The 19,591-nt window shown below is 50.1% G+C and overlaps 1 protein-coding gene across 1 annotated transcript; it reads left to right on the top strand.

Annotated features, from left to right (window-relative positions):
* Nucleotides 1-51: 51 nt before the first annotated feature.
* On the top strand, nucleotides 52-19,503 carry DPH7 (diphthamide biosynthesis 7). The gene is made up of 12 exons (XM_047829044.1): nucleotides 52-86; nucleotides 2,202-2,370; nucleotides 2,420-2,755; nucleotides 3,865-3,998; nucleotides 4,378-4,465; nucleotides 5,954-6,045; nucleotides 6,459-6,631; nucleotides 11,609-11,713; nucleotides 11,817-11,886; nucleotides 12,012-12,077; nucleotides 12,569-12,741; nucleotides 18,821-19,503. Exons 1-12 carry the CDS (start codon nucleotides 52-54, stop codon nucleotides 19,273-19,275), a joined length of 1,896 nt encoding a protein of 631 aa, XP_047685000.1. The 3' UTR covers nucleotides 19,276-19,503.
* Nucleotides 19,504-19,591: the final 88 nt, after the last annotated feature.

The following is a 19,591-nucleotide window of genomic DNA, read 5'->3' as shown; positions in this document are numbered from 1 at the left end:
TGCATAGGTAAAGCCTGCTCTAGGTCCCTCCAAACCCTAGGTTGAGCAGCAATGGGGGCTCAGAAACCTTTTGTGGAGGGGGACATGTATGATCCTGAGAGATCATCAGTCCTACAGACAGCAGTTGGCTGGAGCCCTTGGGACATTCCCAGGGCTGGTGTAATTCCTTCTTCCAGAGGCCAGCTCTAGTCTGGACCGTTTGGGTGGGGGGAACCCAGGTATGTTGGCATGTTGGGGTTTGGGTGGTCTTCCAGGCACAAGGCCTTGAGTGTGCTCAGGCAGTATGCTTTCAGACAAAAAGGCTCCTGGGAAGAGGAGGCAAAAGATCACAGGCTGTGGTTTTTGCCTCTGTCCTTCGTGACCTGGCACTTCAGCTTGTCTGCATTCCCTGACCAGCACACATTATCCTGAGGTCATTATCCTGGCTACTTGCCAGAAAATTACATTGAAATTGAAGCGCCCAGGGTCTCTCAGCAGACCTGTAGGACACCACACTAGGTCCTGATACACGGTTGATGTCTTCCACGTCGCACGGCTCATCGGAATAGCATTGGTCTGGGGATCGTGCAGCGTAGCTGCTTTGAGCAGGTGCTGCTGCTGGTAGCTGATCCCCGTCCAATTGGGCTGTGCCCCTGTACCGTGTGTTAGAGACCCCTCAAGTCTGTGCTGGTGAAGGGCTAGAGCTTAGAAGGTGGCTGTAAGGGTTCTAGAGTTGCCCATGTAGTGGCTCCTTCCCTTTGCTCGAGTCACTGCAGTGGCTCCCTGGAGTGGACACTATTGTGAAGGTGCTGTAGGACCCACAGACAGTTTTTATCCCTGTTTGCTTCCCTTGTCCCTTCTCTGATGGCAGCCCCTGGTTTTTCTCCTCTGATGGCCCCAACCTCTTGATCTTTGCGGTCACACCTCTTAGGGTGCCTATGAAATGTTAGCATTCAGATGGTTAGTGTGGGGGCTTGTTTGAGTTGTAGTGTGTGGGGCTGGGTGACTTGACCTTATTTTTCCCCCTAAAGATTTTTTTTTTTTTTTAAGTAGTGTCTACACCCAGTGTGGGGCTCAAGCTCATGACCTCAAAGTCAAGAGTTGCATATTTTACTGACTGAGCCAGCCAGGTGCCCCTTGACCCTTCCTGGTAACAGATACAAATGTGTGCTTCAGCTATTTTGCAAAGTCCTGTTGCTTTCTGACCAACCTTTTCTGCTTCTCTGCTTCAGCTGCCACCTGAGCTGCTGACTCACAGCTGTATATCTAGCCATAGCCCTACTTGAAAACCACAGGCTGGGTACCCAGGTATCTACGTGGATTTCAATGTCAGCTTGTCCAGCTACCTGGAGCTATCATAACAAGTTAGCATTCAGCAGATGGCTTCAGCCAACAATGTATCATCCCTGTTGTGGAGGTGGGAAGTCCCAGATGGGTGTGTTGGCAGGACCATGATCCCTCTGAAGACACATGGGAAGGCGTGCCTGTTTCAGGCCTCTCCTACCTTCTGGCAGTTTGAGGCCTCCCTTGCCTTGTGGTTGCAACATACCAATCCTCTGTTTTTATGTTATCTTTTTTCTGTGGGTCTCTGTCCCGGGGAGACCAAATCACCTTTTCATAAAGACACCAGTCATTATTGGACTAGGGCTCACTGTAATGACCTCGTTTTAACTGGATTACCTCTGTAAAGGCCCTGTTTCCAAAGGTCACATTCTGTGGTGCTGTGGGATAGGACTTCAATGTATCTTTTGGGGCAGACACAATTCAATCCATCCTTAACAGTGTCCAAAACTTGCCTTCCCCAAATCTATTCTGTAGAATATATTAATTTTCTTGAATGGCAGCCTCATCTACTCCATGTCCCAAGTGAGATCATGGCAGTGCTGGGTGGCCTTTACATTGTGAGTGGCTGACAGACCCCTGCCGCTGGCGCCACGAGGCTGTCTACCTACCTACCCACCACCTCAGTCCGCCCTGTCTCCTGTGCTGTCCTGGCAGGCGGGACTTGGCATCCACGGGTGCGCCGCACTTCATGGCCTACCGGCAGCCCTCTAGGATGGACATGAGGGGCACAGGGCTGGCAGGACGCAGCCCTTTTAGGACTGACCCTGGATTGGGCTCCCTGAATGTCTAGGTCCTTAGCTTACCCCCACTTTCATGCCCGTTTTCTCTTCCTCCGCGTCCCGCCTCCCCCCCCCCCCCCCCCCCCCGCTCTCCTTCAGAGCCCAGATCTTCGGGGACTCCGAAGGGGACACCACTGCCCGCCCAGATGCCCACGTCTCCCCGCCAGGGCAAGATGCGAGCCCTGGCACGCGGGGGCCGCGGAAGTCCGCCGGCCGGCGGGAGGCGCCGGAGACCACCCTCACGCGCGGCGGCAATCGGCGGCCGGAAGTCCCGCCCCGACGCCCCAGGAAAGGGAAGGAGGGGACTGCGGAAGTAGAAAAAGGACCGGCTGCGGGAGCATCTCTTCACCGACGCGGTCTTTGGTCTTGACTCCGAGCCCGCTCTCACCGTCGACCTCAGCCCCGACCCCGCTCCCAATCTGGCCTCGTCACCCCTCCCACGCTGCCCGGTTCCCGCAGCCTTGGACGCTACTGCGTCCTTGTCTGACTTCCGGGCGACGGAAGGTCGCGTGCGGCTGCTGCAGGTGGTGGACACGGAATACACCGCGGACTCGGTGGAATGGTGCCCGCTGGAAGGCCGCAGGCACTTGCTGGTCTGCGGCACCTACCAGCTGCGGAAGCCAGAGGACCAGCCCGCGGACCCCGAGAGCAAGGTGTGTGGTCACCTCCTGGCCGTAGGCGGTCTCGGCCGCGGCTTTCTAGGTCCGCGCTCCCCAAATGGCGTTTCTCGAGTAGCTAAGGCCCCAGAATCAAACTCTCTTTTAGGAGAGGTCTCAGGAAGGACGAGAAAATACTTCAGAGAGGCAGAGCCGACCGCAAATGTTGAGACGTGTCTGGCCTGTTGTGGGGGAGGCAGGAACAGAAAAGGCTGTGGAGTCACACAGGAGATGAAGATGTGACGTTTGCGTTGTGGCCAGAAGGTAGGTTAGAATGGGCATCTTGAAAGTAAAATGTACCCCATATGCAGGCGTGGCTCAAGCTTATGAATGAAGCCTAGAATAGAAAGAAAAACGGGAATTGGAAGGAGCCGAACGTAATCTCTTGATGGCATCTATTCAGATCCAAACCAGAACACTACGAAGCAGGAGAACTGGCACTCCAGCAACAGGCCTAGGTCAGGACGCTTCCGGGCAGACTGGGTCCTGTGGTGACCCTAACCATAGCTGGTCCCTGTTAGCCCACCTAGAAGGAGTATTCTAGGGGCACCTGGCTGGCTCAGTCCGAAGAGCATGCGACGCTTGATCTCGGAGTCATGAGTTTAATTGAGCCCCACGTCGGTGTAGAGATTGCTTAAATAAAACTTTACAAAAAAAGCATTCTGGGGGCGCCTGGGTGGCTCAGTCGGTTGAGCGTCCGACTTCGGCTCAGGTCATGATCTTGCGGTCCGTGAGTTCAAGCCCCGCGTTGGGCTCTGTGCTGACAGGTCAGAGCCTGGCGCCTGCTTCAGATTCTGTGTCTCCCTCTCTCTCTGCCCTCCCCCCCACTCACACTCAGTCTCTCTCTCCTTCAAAAGTAAATAAACATTAAAAAATTAAAAAAAAAAAAGCATTCTGTACTGAGTCTAGCAGAGTTTATCTACTTATCCGTTAATCATGTGCAAAAGAAGAGACGTTTTTTCCAGCTCAGAAAATCAGAGGTGCTGCTTTGAGGCCGAGTTCCAGAGCCTCGTCGAGCCTTTTCTTTCCCTTGATTCCTTTTCCCATCCCTTGGGTTCCTCGATATCTATTAGGGTAATCATAGAGCACGTCTGCATTTTTTGTAGAGTGGACTTGACCCTGACGAGCCTCCAAGCCGTTTAGGTCGTCTCTACTTGTATCGTCTCAATGCAGACAGCTCTGCTTGCCCCCTGCTTGAGATCCAAAGAAGAGATACTTCTGCAATCTTGGACATGAAATGGTATAATGATAACAATTCCTCCTGTCTGGGACTTGTCGAATATTTGTTCATTTAATCAGGGGAGACTGATGCCTGTCGGCATTCAGTAAGATGGGGAAAGGTCTGAACTTTGGGTTCATTTCTTTATTGTCCTGCCCACCTGTTGGCATTTGGAGGCTACTAGAGACTTGGGCTCTTTTCATTCCTGAGTCCTAGGGTTGGTATCAGTCTGGGAAGTGATGCTAGTTTTCTGATTCGTAAGCTGGGGAATCTTGGAACAGAACTGTAGGCTACAACATGGTTTTGGAATTGAAATTTAATAAGTTACTGAGGTGCATAATGCTAACCTGTGTTCTGGGCATATCCCGTGTTCTGACTGACATGTGAATTCTCTCCTCAGGTGCCATGTGCCGGTGGCCGGCCATGCCCTCTTGGGTGTGGCAGATGCTGGTGGGTCCATAGAACTGCTCCGCTTGGTGGGATCTGAGGTCAGTGACTAGGGCGAGGAGTTTTTGGGGGGTGGAAAGAATCTGAATGGAGAGGGTTTGGGCAGGAGGTTGTGCTGATATAAACCTTTTTGTGGGATGGTTTCCGTTCAATGGCAAATCGTATAAAACATTCTGTTTTTTAAAAATGCTGACTTATTTGTTTTGAGAGAGAGCGTATGGGAACATGAGTGGGGAGGGGGCAGAGAGAGAGGGAGAGAGAGAACCCCATGCAGGCTCCACGATGTCAGGGTGAATCCTGATGCAGGGCTCGATCCTAGAAACTGTGAGATCATGACCTGAAGCTGAAATCAAGAGTCAGAAGCTTAACTGACTGAGCCATCCAGGTGCCTCTGTCGTATAACACTCTAAATTACTATGCAATCTATTTTAAATTATTGGGTTCTGCATCTGAATTTGAGAAGAGATCAATTTATGTGTCACCAGCAGAAGGGCTGAAGTGACAGGGTATTTATTTACCTGTCAGTGGATCTGAAAGTTCCTCTGTAAGGAAAGCTGGACCAGCATTCTTAGGTTGATGATGCTGGGGACAAGAATGGCCGTGAATTTCTTATGGGAAAGTGGTGTTTCTCAGCCGTAATTAGGAAAGCAGTTTCCTATGTGACTTTTTCAGAGCGTTTGGTATTGATCAGCACCACATGTTTGCAAAATGACTGCATCTGATTGTTGGAAGAGGGAGAGAACAGGGAAGTAAACAGCCCACAAGACCGAGCCCTGACTTGGTGAGAGGGACACACACTGGTCCAGGGGTGTAGGTGGGACTGGAACGGATCCACTTGCTGTTGGATTTATGGCAGCTGAGGGCGTGTGTATAATGGACCTCGCCGGCCAGCTGAGAGCAGCTGCCCTATCTCAGGAGTGAGGGAGGAAACATCCGAGGAAGACTGTGGGCCCATCAACCGGCATTCTGAGCAAGAGTAGATAAACCCCAGAGAGGACACTGAGGAAGCAGCCTGCTAGGAGCCTTTTGATGGAGTTAAGCACTGTTCAGATACTTAGGTAATAAAAAAAAAAGCTTACATAGATCATAGGAAAGAGAAACAGCATTTAATGGCTAGTTGTGGCTTCTGAAAAGGAAACTGGAGGAAAGAGCCGGCTGTCTCTGTCCCTGGAGAGAGAATATGCCAGCATCCCTTGAGGCCTGAAGAGATGGAGAGTGTGTCCCAGGGGTGCTTCTTGGAGTCTGCGTAGGCAGTGTGGTTATGTCTAGGAATGCATGGACAGCAAGGGGGTCTGAAAAACAGATCAGCTTCCCCCAAGGTCGCATGTGGGAAAGCCCTTCTGCAGGTGCGTCAGCTCCTGGAGGGCAGGAGCCAGTTGTCCGGTGTCTCCTAATTCTGCCGTGAATGAGGGACTGACCCGTTTTGTTCACCTAGTAGGCGATGAGGGAATGATGGCTACCTGAGCTACAGGAGTAGTCTTTCCAAGGTTCTGGGCTGTTTCCTTCTGATGGCGTTTTCTCTCCACTAGAATGCGTACACACTGCAGCCGTTTTCCAGCTTTGCCCTGGAGAAGCAGTGTCTGGCCTTGTCTCTGGATTGGTCCGCTGGGAAAATTGGAAGGTAAGAGCCGGTGTTGGTGAGGGATCCCGTCTTTCCTCTGACTCTGAGTATTCGTTGCTCTTTTCGCGCGAGGGAGAATTGAAACCTTGCACCAGCCTTGATTGTGGCTTCCTAGACTCAGGAATGTCATTACTGGTGCTCATCTGAAAAGAAACAATTCATCCTTTTAGGTAAAAGAGACAGTGTTTTCATCAAGAGAAGCTGACATGGGTTTATTTTGACAAGTTATGTGCTAGTTCTGATTTCTGCCAGATGCCCAAACCTGTTAACAGGCACATCCGTGCATCAGGCCCATGGACAGCCTCTCCCATGACATGTCTCGGGATGCCATCAGTCGGGAACCAGACGTGGGTGATGAGTTTGGGTCAATGAATAAATTCAGCTGGGTTTTTCCATTGGTTCTCTGTGTCTAGGGCCAGTGACCAGCCCTTGAAAATCATTAGCAGTGACTCCAAGGGGCAGCTCTACCTGCTAGAGGTGAATGAGGAGGGGCCTGGGCTGCAGGAGGTGGCCATGTGGCAAGCCCATCACTTTGAGGCCTGGATTGCGGCTTTCAATTACTGGCAGACAGAAATCGTTTATTCAGGTTGGTACTTCTCCCCTGGGGATCGATCCTAGGAGGGAGGGAGTGAGCAGGTGAGGCCCAGGTCAGGGCTGTGACTCTGGACATGTTGGGATCGTGAAAACCCTTTGTGGAGAATGTATTTTCTGGGGCAAAAGCTGTTAGTTGGTACTCAACACTTAGCTATTCCTTAGAAAACAAAGCACACCTGGCCGTGGGCATTGCAGGGCGTTGGGGGACACTGCCCACCCCCCCCCCAGTGTTGGAGCAGCCGGAGCCCTGCCTCCTGCCGTGTTTGCTCGTGCTCCGAGAAATCCAGGGTTCCCACATTTCCCATTGCCATTTCTGGGTCCAGTGTTGGCCTTGTCACATTGGATTTCAGGCTGTCACTCCTCTCTTGGGTCCAGTTTACCTTCCCAAAGAAAAGCCTGAGAGGGGTAGGATTGATTTCCTGACATTGTGAGTGGTATGTATTGGGGGTGCTGATGCGAGGACGAGAAATGAACACACCTGACGTTTGCAGGAGCCAGGTAGCTGAGCAGCCTCTCTTCCCCAGGTGGCGAGGACTCTTGGGAGATGGGGGGTGAGGGGCAGGGGGCATTGGCCTCTGAGAGAAGACAGAAGGGGAGTCGCTGGCTTTGCAGAGAGGCAAAGAAAAGATCTGACCCTCGTTTCCTTTTGCGTCTAGTTGCTGGTGGTGTGCTGAGCCGTACAGTGAGTCGTGAGGTCAGGGACGTTCTGTTAGACTGTCCGGAAGCTCCGTGGCCCACCCTGCTCCGACAGAAGCACTCTTGGGGAGGTCCTCAGTGGCGGCCACGGTGCCTGGTCCAGGGAGTACCTCTCAGCAATGCTCCCACGCCGGCCTCCTCCCGGTGCAGTCTTTTCTCTGCATTATCCCGGGCTTCCCTCTTCTTTCTGATTGCTTCTCATTCCTTTGCTGGCTCCTTTCCCTCTGCTTGAAAGTGTTCCTTGTCCTCTGGCCTGTCTGGGTACTCTTGTCGCTCTGCATTGTTGCTCTTTTGATTCCAGCTGCTCTCTCTTCCAGAAACAATTGCATTCTGGTTGCTTAAGCAGACCTTTTTTGCTTGTTTGCTTTCTTTCTTTCTTTCTTCTTTCTTTCTCTTAAGGAAATTTTACTAATTTATTTTGAGTAATTTCTGCACCTAGCATGGGGTTTGAACTCATGACCCTGAGATCAAGTTACACACTCTTCAGACTGAGCCAGCCGGGTGCCCTAGACCTTTCTTCCCCCTGAGCTCTTGATGCCTTTATCTTGCCAGCTACCAAGCACTCTGCAAGGATGCTTCCGGGGTGGGGGGGATGGGGGGCAACTTCAGCTCAGGTCATGATCTCATGGTTACTGAGATCGAGCCCCGCATCAAGCTTTGCACTGACAGCATGGAGCCTGCTTAGGATTCTCTGTCTCTGCCCCTCTCCTGCTCATGAGTGCTCTCACTGTCTCACACACTATCTCTTTCAAAGATAGATAAACATTAAGATGGGGTGCCTGGGTGGTTCAGTCGGTTGAGCGTCCGACTTTGGCTCAGGTCACGATCTCACAGCTTGTGAGTTCAAGCTGCGCGTCGGGCTCTGTGCTGACAGCTCGGAGCCTGGAGCCTGCCTCGGATTGTCTCCCTCTCTCTCTGCCCCCAACCTGCTCGCATTCTGTTTCTGTCTTTCTCAAAAATAAATAAAACGTTTGGGGCGCCTGGGTGGCGCAGTCGGTTAAGCGTCCGACTTCAGCCAGGTCACGGTCTCCCGGTCCGTGAGTTCGAGCTCCGCGTCGGGCTCTGGGCTGATGGCTCAGAGCCTGGAGCCTGTTTCCGATTCTGTGTCTCCCTCTCTCTCTGCCCCTCCCCCGTTCATGCTCTGTCTCTCTCTGTCCCAAAAAATAAATAAACGTTGAAAAAAAAAAATTAAAAAAAAAAATAAATAAAACGTTTAAGAAAATTAAAAAAAAATAATGAACGTTAAGAAAGAAAAAAAAGGATGCTTCCTGGGCATTTCACACGTGGATCCTGGCTCAGGCCATTGTCCCTGTGTTGTCCTGTTGCACACAGCTCCTACCTAATGTCCCGACCCCGGGGCAGGGTCTGGCTGCCCAAATCAGACACCAGCGTCCCCTCACCCCTTCCAGAAGTGGGAGTCCTAATGATCTTCCAAGCATCTCAGAATTGGCCATCTCTTTCTCTTGCCACCTGTTGGGGGCACTGTCTCATCTCCCGGCAGAGCCCTGAAGGATGGCCCTGCATTCATTCTTGAGCCTTTCTAATCCTGCCTCCACACTGTAGCTAGAGCGATTGTTTTAAAACACGCGAACTTGGGGTGTCTGAGTGGCTCACTCAGTTGAGCCTCTGACTTCAGCTCAGATCATGATCTCACGCTTCATGGTTCGAGACCCACATCGGGCTCTGTGCAGACACCTCAGCCTGGACCCTGCTTTGTATTCTGTGCCTCCCTCTCTCTGCCCCTGCCCTGTTTACGCGCTGTCTCCCTGTGTTTCTCAAAAACTTAAAAAAAAAAAAAAAAAAGCTACAAACATGCAAACGTTATCACACTTCACTCGTGGTTAAACCCTTTGCAGCTTCTCTCCAGAATTCTTGGTGCAATTCCCCCCAGCGACATTGTGGCTTTGCATATCGGGTCCCTGCCTACCTCTCCAGCCAGTTTTGAGTGATGGCTTTTTCCTCACCCATTCAGTGTTCTCTCCAATCTCCATGCTTAACCGAACTGTTCTTTTTTCCCCAATCTCCGTGTTAGACCGCCGGTTTGTTCTGCTTTTCTGGCAGGGTTCAGCTTAAAATCCTATCCTGGAGATACTGGCCCGGTTCAACCCCTTGTTGCTGTTTGGGCTCATCCTCATTGTGTCTAATGCTCATCCTCCCCTGACAGCTGGGTCCTTTCTGCGTTTTTTGCTGTCACACTGTGAACAGTCTCAGTGACAACAATAGAGGTTTAATTTCTTGTGGTCTTCTCATTCTTGGATCAGTTCTACCTTGAGACTCAGCTAATTCAGAGCCAAGCATAGTGGAGGCTGTGATGTTGTAATTCAGCACCAAGTCGTTTATTCAGTGAACGTTTGTTGAGCATCTAATATGGGCCATGCGCCGCTATAGGTGCCAGAGACACATGAGCTAACGAGACAGACAGAAGCCCTGCTTTCCCTGAACTTACACAGAGAGGAGACGGGCAGTGGTCACAAAGCATGACACAGAATGAGTGAAGAGAGGGCACAGTGGCTCAGAGGTGAGAAGTGCTTTGGTGGGCTGTGACTGGGGGATTGGGGTGCTGTGGGCAGGTACAGCCTGTCCTGTTACAGAGCATGGTCATGGTGGACAGAGGTAGGGCAGGAGTGAGCCTGCTGCATGAGGACAGCAAGTGGCTGTGTGGCCGGAATGGCAGGTGGCAGAACAGAAGGTGAGATCAAAGTTCACGTGGCCTTGCGGGCCTCAGGATGGGCTTTGGCTTTGGCTCAGACCGCAACAGAAGCCATAGCAGGATGTTGAGCAGAGGGGTGACGTTTTCTGACTTAATGTTGCAGAACAGAAGGGGATCTTTTTTCCTAATGTGTCGAGTATAGACTGCAAGGAGACGAGGGCAGAGCCTGGGGACCTGCCATACGGGTGGTGGCCTGGGGACCTGCCATACGGGTGGAAGGCCTCAGACTGAGTTGGGAGCAGTGCACGCGAGGGAAAGGTGGTAGGACTTTGGTTGTATGCGTGAAGGTGGCTTGTCAGGATGTCCTGGTGGATGGATGTGGGGTGTGAGACAGACCAGCGTGTAAAGAAGCCAGCACCAGCTTTCTCTGCAGATTTGCCACAGGACGGCAGCTCAGATTGGAGGCTCACCTGCAGGTGTCCTGCCTGGCTGGACCGGTTCTATTGGTCTGCGTAGCTGTAGGTCATGTTCCTCCTGTATCCCTTCTGTCTGTCCTAGGGATCTGCAGTGTGCTCAGTGAGCATGTGTTGGATGGGCGGAGTGGAGCAAAGGTGGCTAGGTGGTGGGTGGGTATAAGGAACGATACACGGTTGAGTGGATGGATGGACGGACAGACGGATGGACGGAGTGGTCAGACCTAGGTGTTTTTCTTTTGCTCTTCATCCTCCCTGTGGGCCCTGCTTTTCAGCCTTTCTCCCCTTCCTTCAAGATAGCCGCCATCACACTATATCTTGTTGCTGTCTTCAAAGACTGGTTATGGATTAGGGTGGCAGCTCCCTACCCTTCCTGTTTTTTCAGATTCCCTAAGACAAGCACAGAGGTCCTTTTACTGTAAGGTTACAGAATGTACTTCCCTTAAAAAAAAATTTTTTTTTTATTCTTTATTTTTGAGAGAGAGACAGAGAGAGAGCATGATCAGGGGAGGAACAGAGAGAGAGAGAGAGGGAGACACAGAATCCGAAGCAGACTCCAGGCTGTGAGCTGTCAGCACAGAGCCCGACTCAGGGTTCGAACTCACGAACCAAAAGTTCATGACCTGAGCCGAAGTCGGACACTCAACCGACTCAGCCACGCAGGTGCCCCAGGGGACTTTAAGATAAATGGAGGTGTGCTGAAGGTTCCAGAACCTTAAGAAGTGCTTGTGTTGGGCCCCTGGATGGCTCAGTCAGTTGAGCGCCCAACTTCGGCTCAGGTCTGATCTCACTGTTCGTGAGTTCAAGCCCCACACTGGGCGCCGTGCTGACAACTCAGAGCCCGGAGCCTGCTTCGGATTCTGTGTCTCCCTCTCTCTCTGCCCCTCCCCAACTTGCACTCTGTGTGTCTCTCTCAAAAAATAAACATTAAAAAAAAAATGCTCGTGTTTGCTGCCTCCTGCATATAGATCCTGTTCTGAGTTCCTTGATAAGGCAGCTCTGGTTTGTGGCAGCTAGGAGCATTGGTTGCTGGAGCCTGAACAGAAGGCACTTTAGCCACATGTGACCTGAAAATTCTTCCCCTGACTTCTTGTCCTTCCCTTTCATTCCTGTAGGCTGAGCTCATCAGCCTTTCCTGTCTTCCCTGCAGGTGCCCTCTTCAAGTGTGAAGACACAGTCACAGCACAGGCCTCTTTCTGGGGTGCTGTTTCTGGAGCTCTTCTGTCTGGTGCCAACCGGAAACCACCCAGGAAAAGTCCTTCACGGGGATTTCCTCACAGGCATACATTCCCTCCCTGAGAAGCGGCTGCTTCCTGTCGTCAGTGCCACGGTCAGTGGGCGTTTCTGTTTCCACACAGGTGGGGACGATGGTCTTCTGAAAGGCTGGGACACCAGGACACCTGGCACATCTGTGTTCACTAGCAAGAGGTAAATTCATCAAGGGGCCGGCCCTAGGCATGTACCACCAGCCTTCCCATCCTTCCTCCGTGGACTTTCCACCAGAGACGTGTCCCTGTGTGCGCACTCGCTCAAACCTTGCACTTTGCCTGTAGGCACTCCATGGGTGTGTGCAGCATCCGCAGCAGTCCCCATCGGGAGAACATCCTGGCCACGGGAAGGTGAGTCTCTTAGGGTTTGTGCACAGGGGTCCATCTTGCGTCTTTTCCTTCATTTTCTCACGTTGACCGTTGCAGTTTTTAATTGGACCAACTCTTAATGTTTACTTATTTGTTTTTGAGAGAGAGAGAGAGAGAGAGAGAGAGCGAGCGAGCGTACATGTGTGCACGCGGGGGGAGGGCCAGAGAGAGAGGGAGACAGAGGATCCCAAGCAGGCTCTGTGCTGTCGCACAGTGCCTGATGTGGGGTTCGATCCCCCGAACCATGAGATCATGACCTGAGCCGAAATCAGACATTTAACTGACTGAGCCACCCAGACGCCCCCAGTTGGACCAACTCTTAAACCAAAGTGTAGGTATCTGGGCTGGGGAAAAGGAACTTTGTCCTAGAGGAATGAATGGGATGGGCCTGCTTGGGAGATGTCCCCCCTGCCACCTAGGGAATAAGTGGGCATTGACTTTCCTGCACGATCCCTGCGCTGGATGGCTTTCAGCTACGACGAACACATTCTACTGTGGGACACTCGGAACATGAAGCAGCCTTTTGCAGACATGTCCGTGGGGGGCGGAGTGTGGCGGCTCAAGTGGCATCCTTTCCACCACCACCTGCTCCTGGCAGCGTGTATGCACGGTGGCTTTAAGATCTTCAACTGCCAAGAGGCAATAGGTGAGTAGGGGGCTTGGGGCAGTCAGGCCTGGGGTGGGGCTTCCCAGTTTCCTGCCCCCTTGCTCTGCCAGTGCTTCACTTCTGCTCACGCTGCCTTGCTCACGCTCTGTGAGCAGAACCCAGCACTGGTCAGACCCAGCTCAGACTTGGGCCTGAGCCCCAGAAGGTGGCTGGAGGGAAAGGGCAGCCCTGCGGGCCTCACTCTGAGTTCGTGCTGCGGGAGGGCCTGGGAACCGCCAGGCCCACCACCGCCTTTCTCTGGCCAGTAAGTCTTCACTGTCAGGACCGTGGCACGTTTTCTTCTCTCTTCGCACACGCCCAACGCCCCCTTTCCCTCCTCATTCTCCCTTCGTGACTCCACCTCCCTCCTCATCTATACAAAGAAGTGATCAAGGCACCACCTCTCCGCTCTGCAGGCCTGTCTCCTGTGTGCTGGGCCACGCCCCAGGACTTCCTGTTCTGCAGGGGCACAGGTGCGCTGCCCTGTTCTCAGCTGAAAGCCCCGTGAGGTCTCTTTTCTCACGTATTTGCTGCTTTCGCTGCGCCCCTTCACTTTTGGGGTGTGGAGTCTTTTCATTCCCCTCAGGGTGCTTCCTCATTTCCCTCGTGGTTTCCTCATTGACTCATTGGTTGTCCATCAGTGTGTTGCTTAGTTTCCACATTTTTGTGACTGTCCTGAATTTTTTCCTGTTCCTGATTTCTAATTATATTCTAAGTTTACTGAGGCTTGTCTTGTGGCCTCAGACGTGGTTGGTCCCAGAGAGTGCCCCACGGGCTTTTGAGAAGAGAGTTCTCCACAGCTGTGGGTGGAGTGCCCTGGTCCCGTGTTCTCTGCGTTTTCTGTCTGGTTGCTCTTTTAAATCATCTCTACACCCAGTGTGGGGCTCGGACCCACAACCCCAGGATCGAGAGTCACAGGCTCCACCAGTTGAGCCGGCCAGGTGCCCTGGTTGTTCATTATTGAAGGTGGGGTAGTGAAGTCCCCTACTGTTACGGATGTATCGCGTCCTTCCTCGTTTCTGTCTGTTTTTGCCTCGTGTATCATGGGGTTCTGTTAGGTGCGTGTGATGTCTATAACGTTTGCATTTCCCTAATGTATAGACTCTCTTCATTGTCAGGGTCCTTACTTATTTCCAGTAACTGTGTTTGAGGGTCTGCGCCATCTGGTGTCCTCAGAGCCATTCGCGTTCTCTCTGGCTGCTCTGCGCGCTGCGACTGTACTGCCTTTTGCTCTCAGTCTGTTGATGGCCTGGAGTCTGCAGTGCGTCTCCTGTACTGGGTCGTGGCTCTTGGTCAGGAACATTATGGAAGTGACATTCTGCCTTCTTTAACGCGTTTCGTCGGGAGGCACAGGATGCCACTTTGTCCTTTCACTGCTGATGTTAATTTGGTCACTTGGTTAAGGTCTCCCCTGGGTTTCTCTGCTGTAAAAATACTGTTTTCCCCTGTGTGATTAATAATAACTAGTCTGTGGTTAGAGTGAACCTTTTTATTCCTCATCAGACTTCCACTCAAATCCATTAATGAGTCTTCCCTGAATGAAATTATTACTATAATTGCAAAATGGTGACTTTGTAACTATTATCATACTCTGTACATTTTAAAATTAGCATTCACTTTTCTCCCATATATCTGTGTTTATTAACCGTATAGATTCATGCATTTTTATGTCATTCAGTGGGTCATAATCTATTATAGTCATCGTTCATTACAATGTTCTCATTGTCCTAGACTTTTCCCATGAAAACCCCTTAAGCTGTCTCCTGTGTCCTTTTCACATGTCCCTATTGATTTTTGAGTACTTCCTCGCTTTTTGGCACAAAACATTTCACATTCATTTTGTATTTTGCCTCTCCCATACCTGGAATCAGCTATTTCTCCAGGGTGTCCTGGGTCCTCTTAGTGGCGAGTGTGTTTAGAATCCAAGATCTGGTCATTAGTTGGTCTTGCAGCTACTAAGATGTTGTGTATGGCTGTGTGTGTGTGTGTGTGTGTGTGTGTGCGCGCGCGCGCGTGCACCCACACATACATATGTATGTGTATGTTTACGTATAACGTGTACATGTGTGTGGTTATACATATGTGGATACGTTTGTGTGTATATATGGTTACATAACCATGTGTGCTTGTGTGTCTATGTGTGTGTCCACATGTATGTATGCATATCCCTATTCCATGGTGTCTCCCTTCTCCAGTGAAAAGTTGCTCCCAGCAAACTCTTACTTACACGCTTCACCTCACAGAGTTGTTACTGTGCTGTACCTAAGACAAACCTGTGAAGGGAACTCAAAATGCTCTTACAGCTCTTTTTTGTGAGATTGATTTGATATTGTCAGAGTGCTGTGTTCAAAGGTTACTTGGAAGTGGGTTTTTATTTATTTGAAATACAATTAGGTTTATTTGTTTCCCTTTTTTTAAAATTATTTATTTATTTTACACAGGTTTTTGGTTTTGGTTTTTGTTTTTTTTTTTAATGTTTATTTTGGAGAGAGAGACCAAGCACAAGCTGGGGAGGGGCAGAGAGAGGGAGACAGAGGATCCAGAGCAGGCTCTGCATTGTCAGCATAGAGCTGAATGCAGGGCTTGATCTTATGAACTCTGAGATCACGACATGAGCCAAAATCGGATGCCCAACAGACTGAGCCACTGAGGTGCCCCCATATTTCTGTTTTTATAAATTCTCTTTGTCCATCTTTTGCCAATTTTTCTTTCTGGTTTCTTGTCTTTTTCCCCCTTGATTTTACAGAGTTCTTATATATTAGTGTATTGGCTCCTTACCTCTGATATACATTGGAAATATATTCTCTTGCTTTATTGTCTCATTTTTGCCTCTGGTGTCCACCCCTCCCCCCAAGCAAAAGACGTTTTTTTTTTTTCTTAAACACATAATCTCTATGCCCAACGTGGGGCTTGAACTCACGCCCCCGAGATGGAGTTGCCTGCTCTACCAACTGAGCCAGCCAGGTGCCCCAACGGCGCTTTTTAATGTAATCACATTTATAGATATTTTTTTCCGCTGAATCTTCTACATTTTGAATATTAGTGTTAAAAAGCTTTTCCCCTTTCACACTCAGGTTGTAAAATAATTTACCAGTGTTTTCTTCTAGTACTTGTAGCGCCATGTATTTAGTTAGAAGTTTGGTCTGTGTTGTATGTGGTGCAAGCAGCTATCCCAGCACCATTTATTAGAAAGTCCATCTACCTCCAGTGAATCAAGATGCCACTCTTCTTGTGTTCCGTACTTTCATGGCTTTTTTTGTTGTTGTTGTTGTCTTTCGAGTCCCATTGGATGTCTCTTCATGTGTCTGCACCCACTGCTGCGATTGTGGAGGCTTGGTGGTGTCTTTGTAATAGCAGGGTTACTGGCACCTTCACTTTTCCTTTTTAAGGATTTCCTAACTCTTCTTGTATTTGAACTTGACATTAACTTATCTTGTCCCGGAAAAAAGTTATTGGATTTTTATAGAAAGAAAGAAGGAAAGAAGGAAAGAAAGATTGATTTTGAAACATTTAAAAAAAGGTGGGGTGGGGGGAGCTTGTTGGATCAGTGGGTTGAGTGTCTGACTTCAGCTCAGGTCATGATCTCACAGTTTGAATTTAAGCCCCACATCAGGCTCTCCGCTGTCAGCATGGAGCCCACTTCGGATCCTCTGTCCTCCTCTCTCTTTGCCCCTCCCCTACTTATTCTCTCTCTCTCAAAAATAAACATTAAAACAAAAGTAGGATTTTGGCTTTTTGTTACAGTTGTGTTGTTTTTTTGTTCTCTGTCTCATCAGTTTCTCCTTTTATGTTTGTTTCTCTTTGTCTCCTTTTTCTAGCATTTTGAGTTGGGAGTACAGTTCACTTTTCTTTATTATTGTGTTTGTATTAAGCTTTTTTTTTTCCTTAAGTTTATTGATTTATTTAGAGTGCTTGTGTATGCGAGCAGGGGAGGGGCAGAGAGAGAATCTCAAGCAGACTCTGAGCTGTCAGTGAAGAGCCTGACTTGGGGCTCGATCCCACAAACCATGAGATCATGAGCTGAGCTGAAACCAAGAGTTGGATGCTTAACCGACTGAGACATCCAGGCACCCCTGCATTAAGTGTTCTTGTGTCTGAGATGTTCTCTGATTCAAGCATATTTTTAGGTTGTGAGATGTAATGATCTCATTTTTCAAAAGAAATTCTGTGACTTGAGTTCGTACTTTCCCTTTTGCCCAAGTGTGGTTTCGTAGGAGGTTTTAAATTTTTTAGGTAGAAGGGCTTTTTTGTCCCTTTGTGTTAGTTTTAGTTTTTGTTGCATTATGATCAGAGAGTGTTACTTGCTTGTACTCTTTCTCCTTTGTGGAACTTTTTGAGTATTTGTTGCTTAACATGATGTTCTGTTAATATTCTGTGTGCACTTGGGTAGGAGATATGCTCTTTGTTATTGTTTGACTTGGGGCCCGGAATGGGGTCCTGGCTGGGAAACCCCTGTGGCCCTGTCTCCGAGTCCCATCCAGGCTACCATGGAGGGACAGTGATGGTCTGGGGCGCTCCCTCCCTTGCTCGTGTTGCCTGAGTGCCTTTCTGGCTGTCTGGGGACGTTCAGCATCTGGTTCCTCTCTGGAGCCTCTTCTGTCCAGGCAAAGCCCTGGCTTCGGGAGTAGGATCTCCTGTGCTCTGGTGGCACTCTCAGCGTTTCCTGGTTCCAGCACTGACCTGGTCTACACTTCTTGGCCTTTCTTCATCACTGCTCATTTAAAAAAAATTTTTTTTTCAACGTTTTTTATTTATTTTTGGGACAGAGAGAGACAAAGCATGAACGGGGGAGGGGCAGAGAGAGAGGGAGACACAGAATCGGAAACAGGCTCCAGGCTCCGAGCCATCAGCCCAGAGCCTGATGCGGGGCTCGAACTCACGGACCGCGAGATCGTGACCTGGCTGAAGTCGGACGCTTAACCGACTGCGCCACCCAGGCGTCCCAGCACTGCTCATTTTGATTGCAGTTATTCTTCCTTTTTTTCTTGTTTTAAGTTTTATTTATTTATTTTGAGAGAGAGAGCACAAGCGGGGTAGGGAAAGAGGTAGAGGAAGAAAGAGAGTCCCAAGCAGGCTCCACACTATTAGCGCAGGCCCAACGGGGGGTTGGAACTCATGAACCGTGAGGTCATGACCTGACCTGAAATCTAGAATCAGACACTTAACTGACTGAGCCCCACAGGCGCCCCTCTGATGGCACTTCTGATGGCTCTGGCCTGGACCCTTGCACTTGGGAGGCATCAGTGGCACCCCTTTCAGAGTGTGTAGCTGTCCAGGCTTACTAAAGACCTGAATGGCCAACAGGCCTTTCACCTGGTGACAGTTTTCTAAGTTCACATCCCCAGGTCACTGGCCACCAGTTTTTTATGACTGCTCTTGCCATGCTTGGCCTTGCCCTGGACCCTAGATTACCTCAGCTTTGGCAACACCTTGTCATTTCTTTTTCTGGTCGAATATTGCTTTCAAACCTTCCACAGCTGAACCTCTTTCCAGTCTTGTCCTCCACCCTCAAAGTTGCTATAGCAACTCACCAGAAGGAAAACCACGTAAACTCCAATGAGTCCTTTCCAAGCTCAAATCCAGACTTTACAGAGCATGCTGAATTCTGTATGGTTTTGACCCTCCAGACACGTGTCGCCATTCCCCGATGGCGTTTCTGCCACATCTACTTGTTTGTGGTTCCCCAGATGTGTCCTGTTACCTTACACACACTTGTTCTCTGTTTCTCATGCGTCCCTGTCTCTCCCATCTGGCTAACTGCTTTGTCCTCTGCTCTGAAGTCTTAACTGAAGCTTTTGCCAAGTCCTCCAACTTGGAAAGGCACCGTCACCCTTGTGCTTCTGTAGCCAGGCCGATGCCTTTGTTAGGCACCACGGTGTACTCACTGCAAGATGAAGGTCTGTTTTCTTCTCATCTCTCCACGTCTCAAGGATTCCTTTGCATCGTGCACAATGGTTGCTGACAAATGAGTGACTGCTTTTAGCAAAGTCTCCCTTTGAGAGTGGGCAGGGGCCATCATTTGGTAGTGATGAGATCAGCCTGGGTAACGTCACATTTCCTGTATTCTGTCTCATTCCAGAGGAGAAGCAGGAAGCCTGCACAGTCTCTGCATCCCACACATTGCCCAACTCATTGGTGTATGGAGCCGACTGGTCCTGGCTGTACGTCCACAATCCATTACAGACCTGCCAGTCATGCTGCTCAGGTCCCTCTCCCTGCAGCAACTCAGGAGCCAAAGAAGCATATCCCTCAAACCTGAAGGCTGTGCACCAGTCACCAGCACCGTCTTATGATCATTTAGCAGAGAATGATGAAGAAGGTCATACCATACTTCAGAGTGGAAGCAAACCGAGGACTTCTGTCCAGGCACTCGCAGAGGACATGATGAAGAGTGACAGCCAGCTGCACACTGCAGGGACCAAGGTTTGTGACTCTGACCTCTATCTGGAAGCAGCGAACTTTGACATCAGCTTCCTAACTACTTGCTCCTTTTATGATCATATCCTTCACCTCTGGAAGTGGGAAAACATCTGAGCTGGGGAAGAGGTTGCTTGGCTTGAAGTCAAAGACCATTTCCACAAAGAAAGCCCAGAGTGCGGCTTTGTGAGTGAATTGCTGTCAGACCGTCTCATTGAGATTCCTATTGTAGTCTCCACAGGTGACTGTATAGGGCTCAGTGTACCTTATGTCCACAGTGTAAACAGTCAAAAAAGCTATTGGCTTCTCTTAAATAAACCTTATTGGGGGCGCCTGGGTGGCTCAGTTGGTTAAGTGTTTAACTTTGGCTCAGGTCACGATCTCACAGGTTTGTGAGTTCAAACCCCACATCGGGCTCTGTGCTGATGGCAAG

The sequence above is a fragment of the Prionailurus viverrinus genome, chromosome D4, assembly GCF_022837055.1.
Source record: "Prionailurus viverrinus isolate Anna chromosome D4, UM_Priviv_1.0, whole genome shotgun sequence".
NCBI classification, from domain to species: Eukaryota; Metazoa; Chordata; class Mammalia; order Carnivora; family Felidae; genus Prionailurus; species Prionailurus viverrinus.
Note: the sequence above shows the minus strand (reverse complement) of the source record. Positions and strands in the feature narration are given on the sequence as shown.

Coding starts and splice junctions, on each gene's coding strand:
- DPH7 (XM_047829044.1), top strand. CDS start 52: ATGGGGGCTCAGAAACCTTTTGTGGAGGGGGACAT. Junction 11,714..11,816: donor CCGGAAACCACCCAGGAAAA/GTCCTTCACGGG, acceptor GTTTCCACACAG/GTGGGGACGATGGTCTTCTG. Junction 12,078..12,568: donor AACATCCTGGCCACGGGAAG/GTGAGTCTCTTA, acceptor GATGGCTTTCAG/CTACGACGAACACATTCTAC.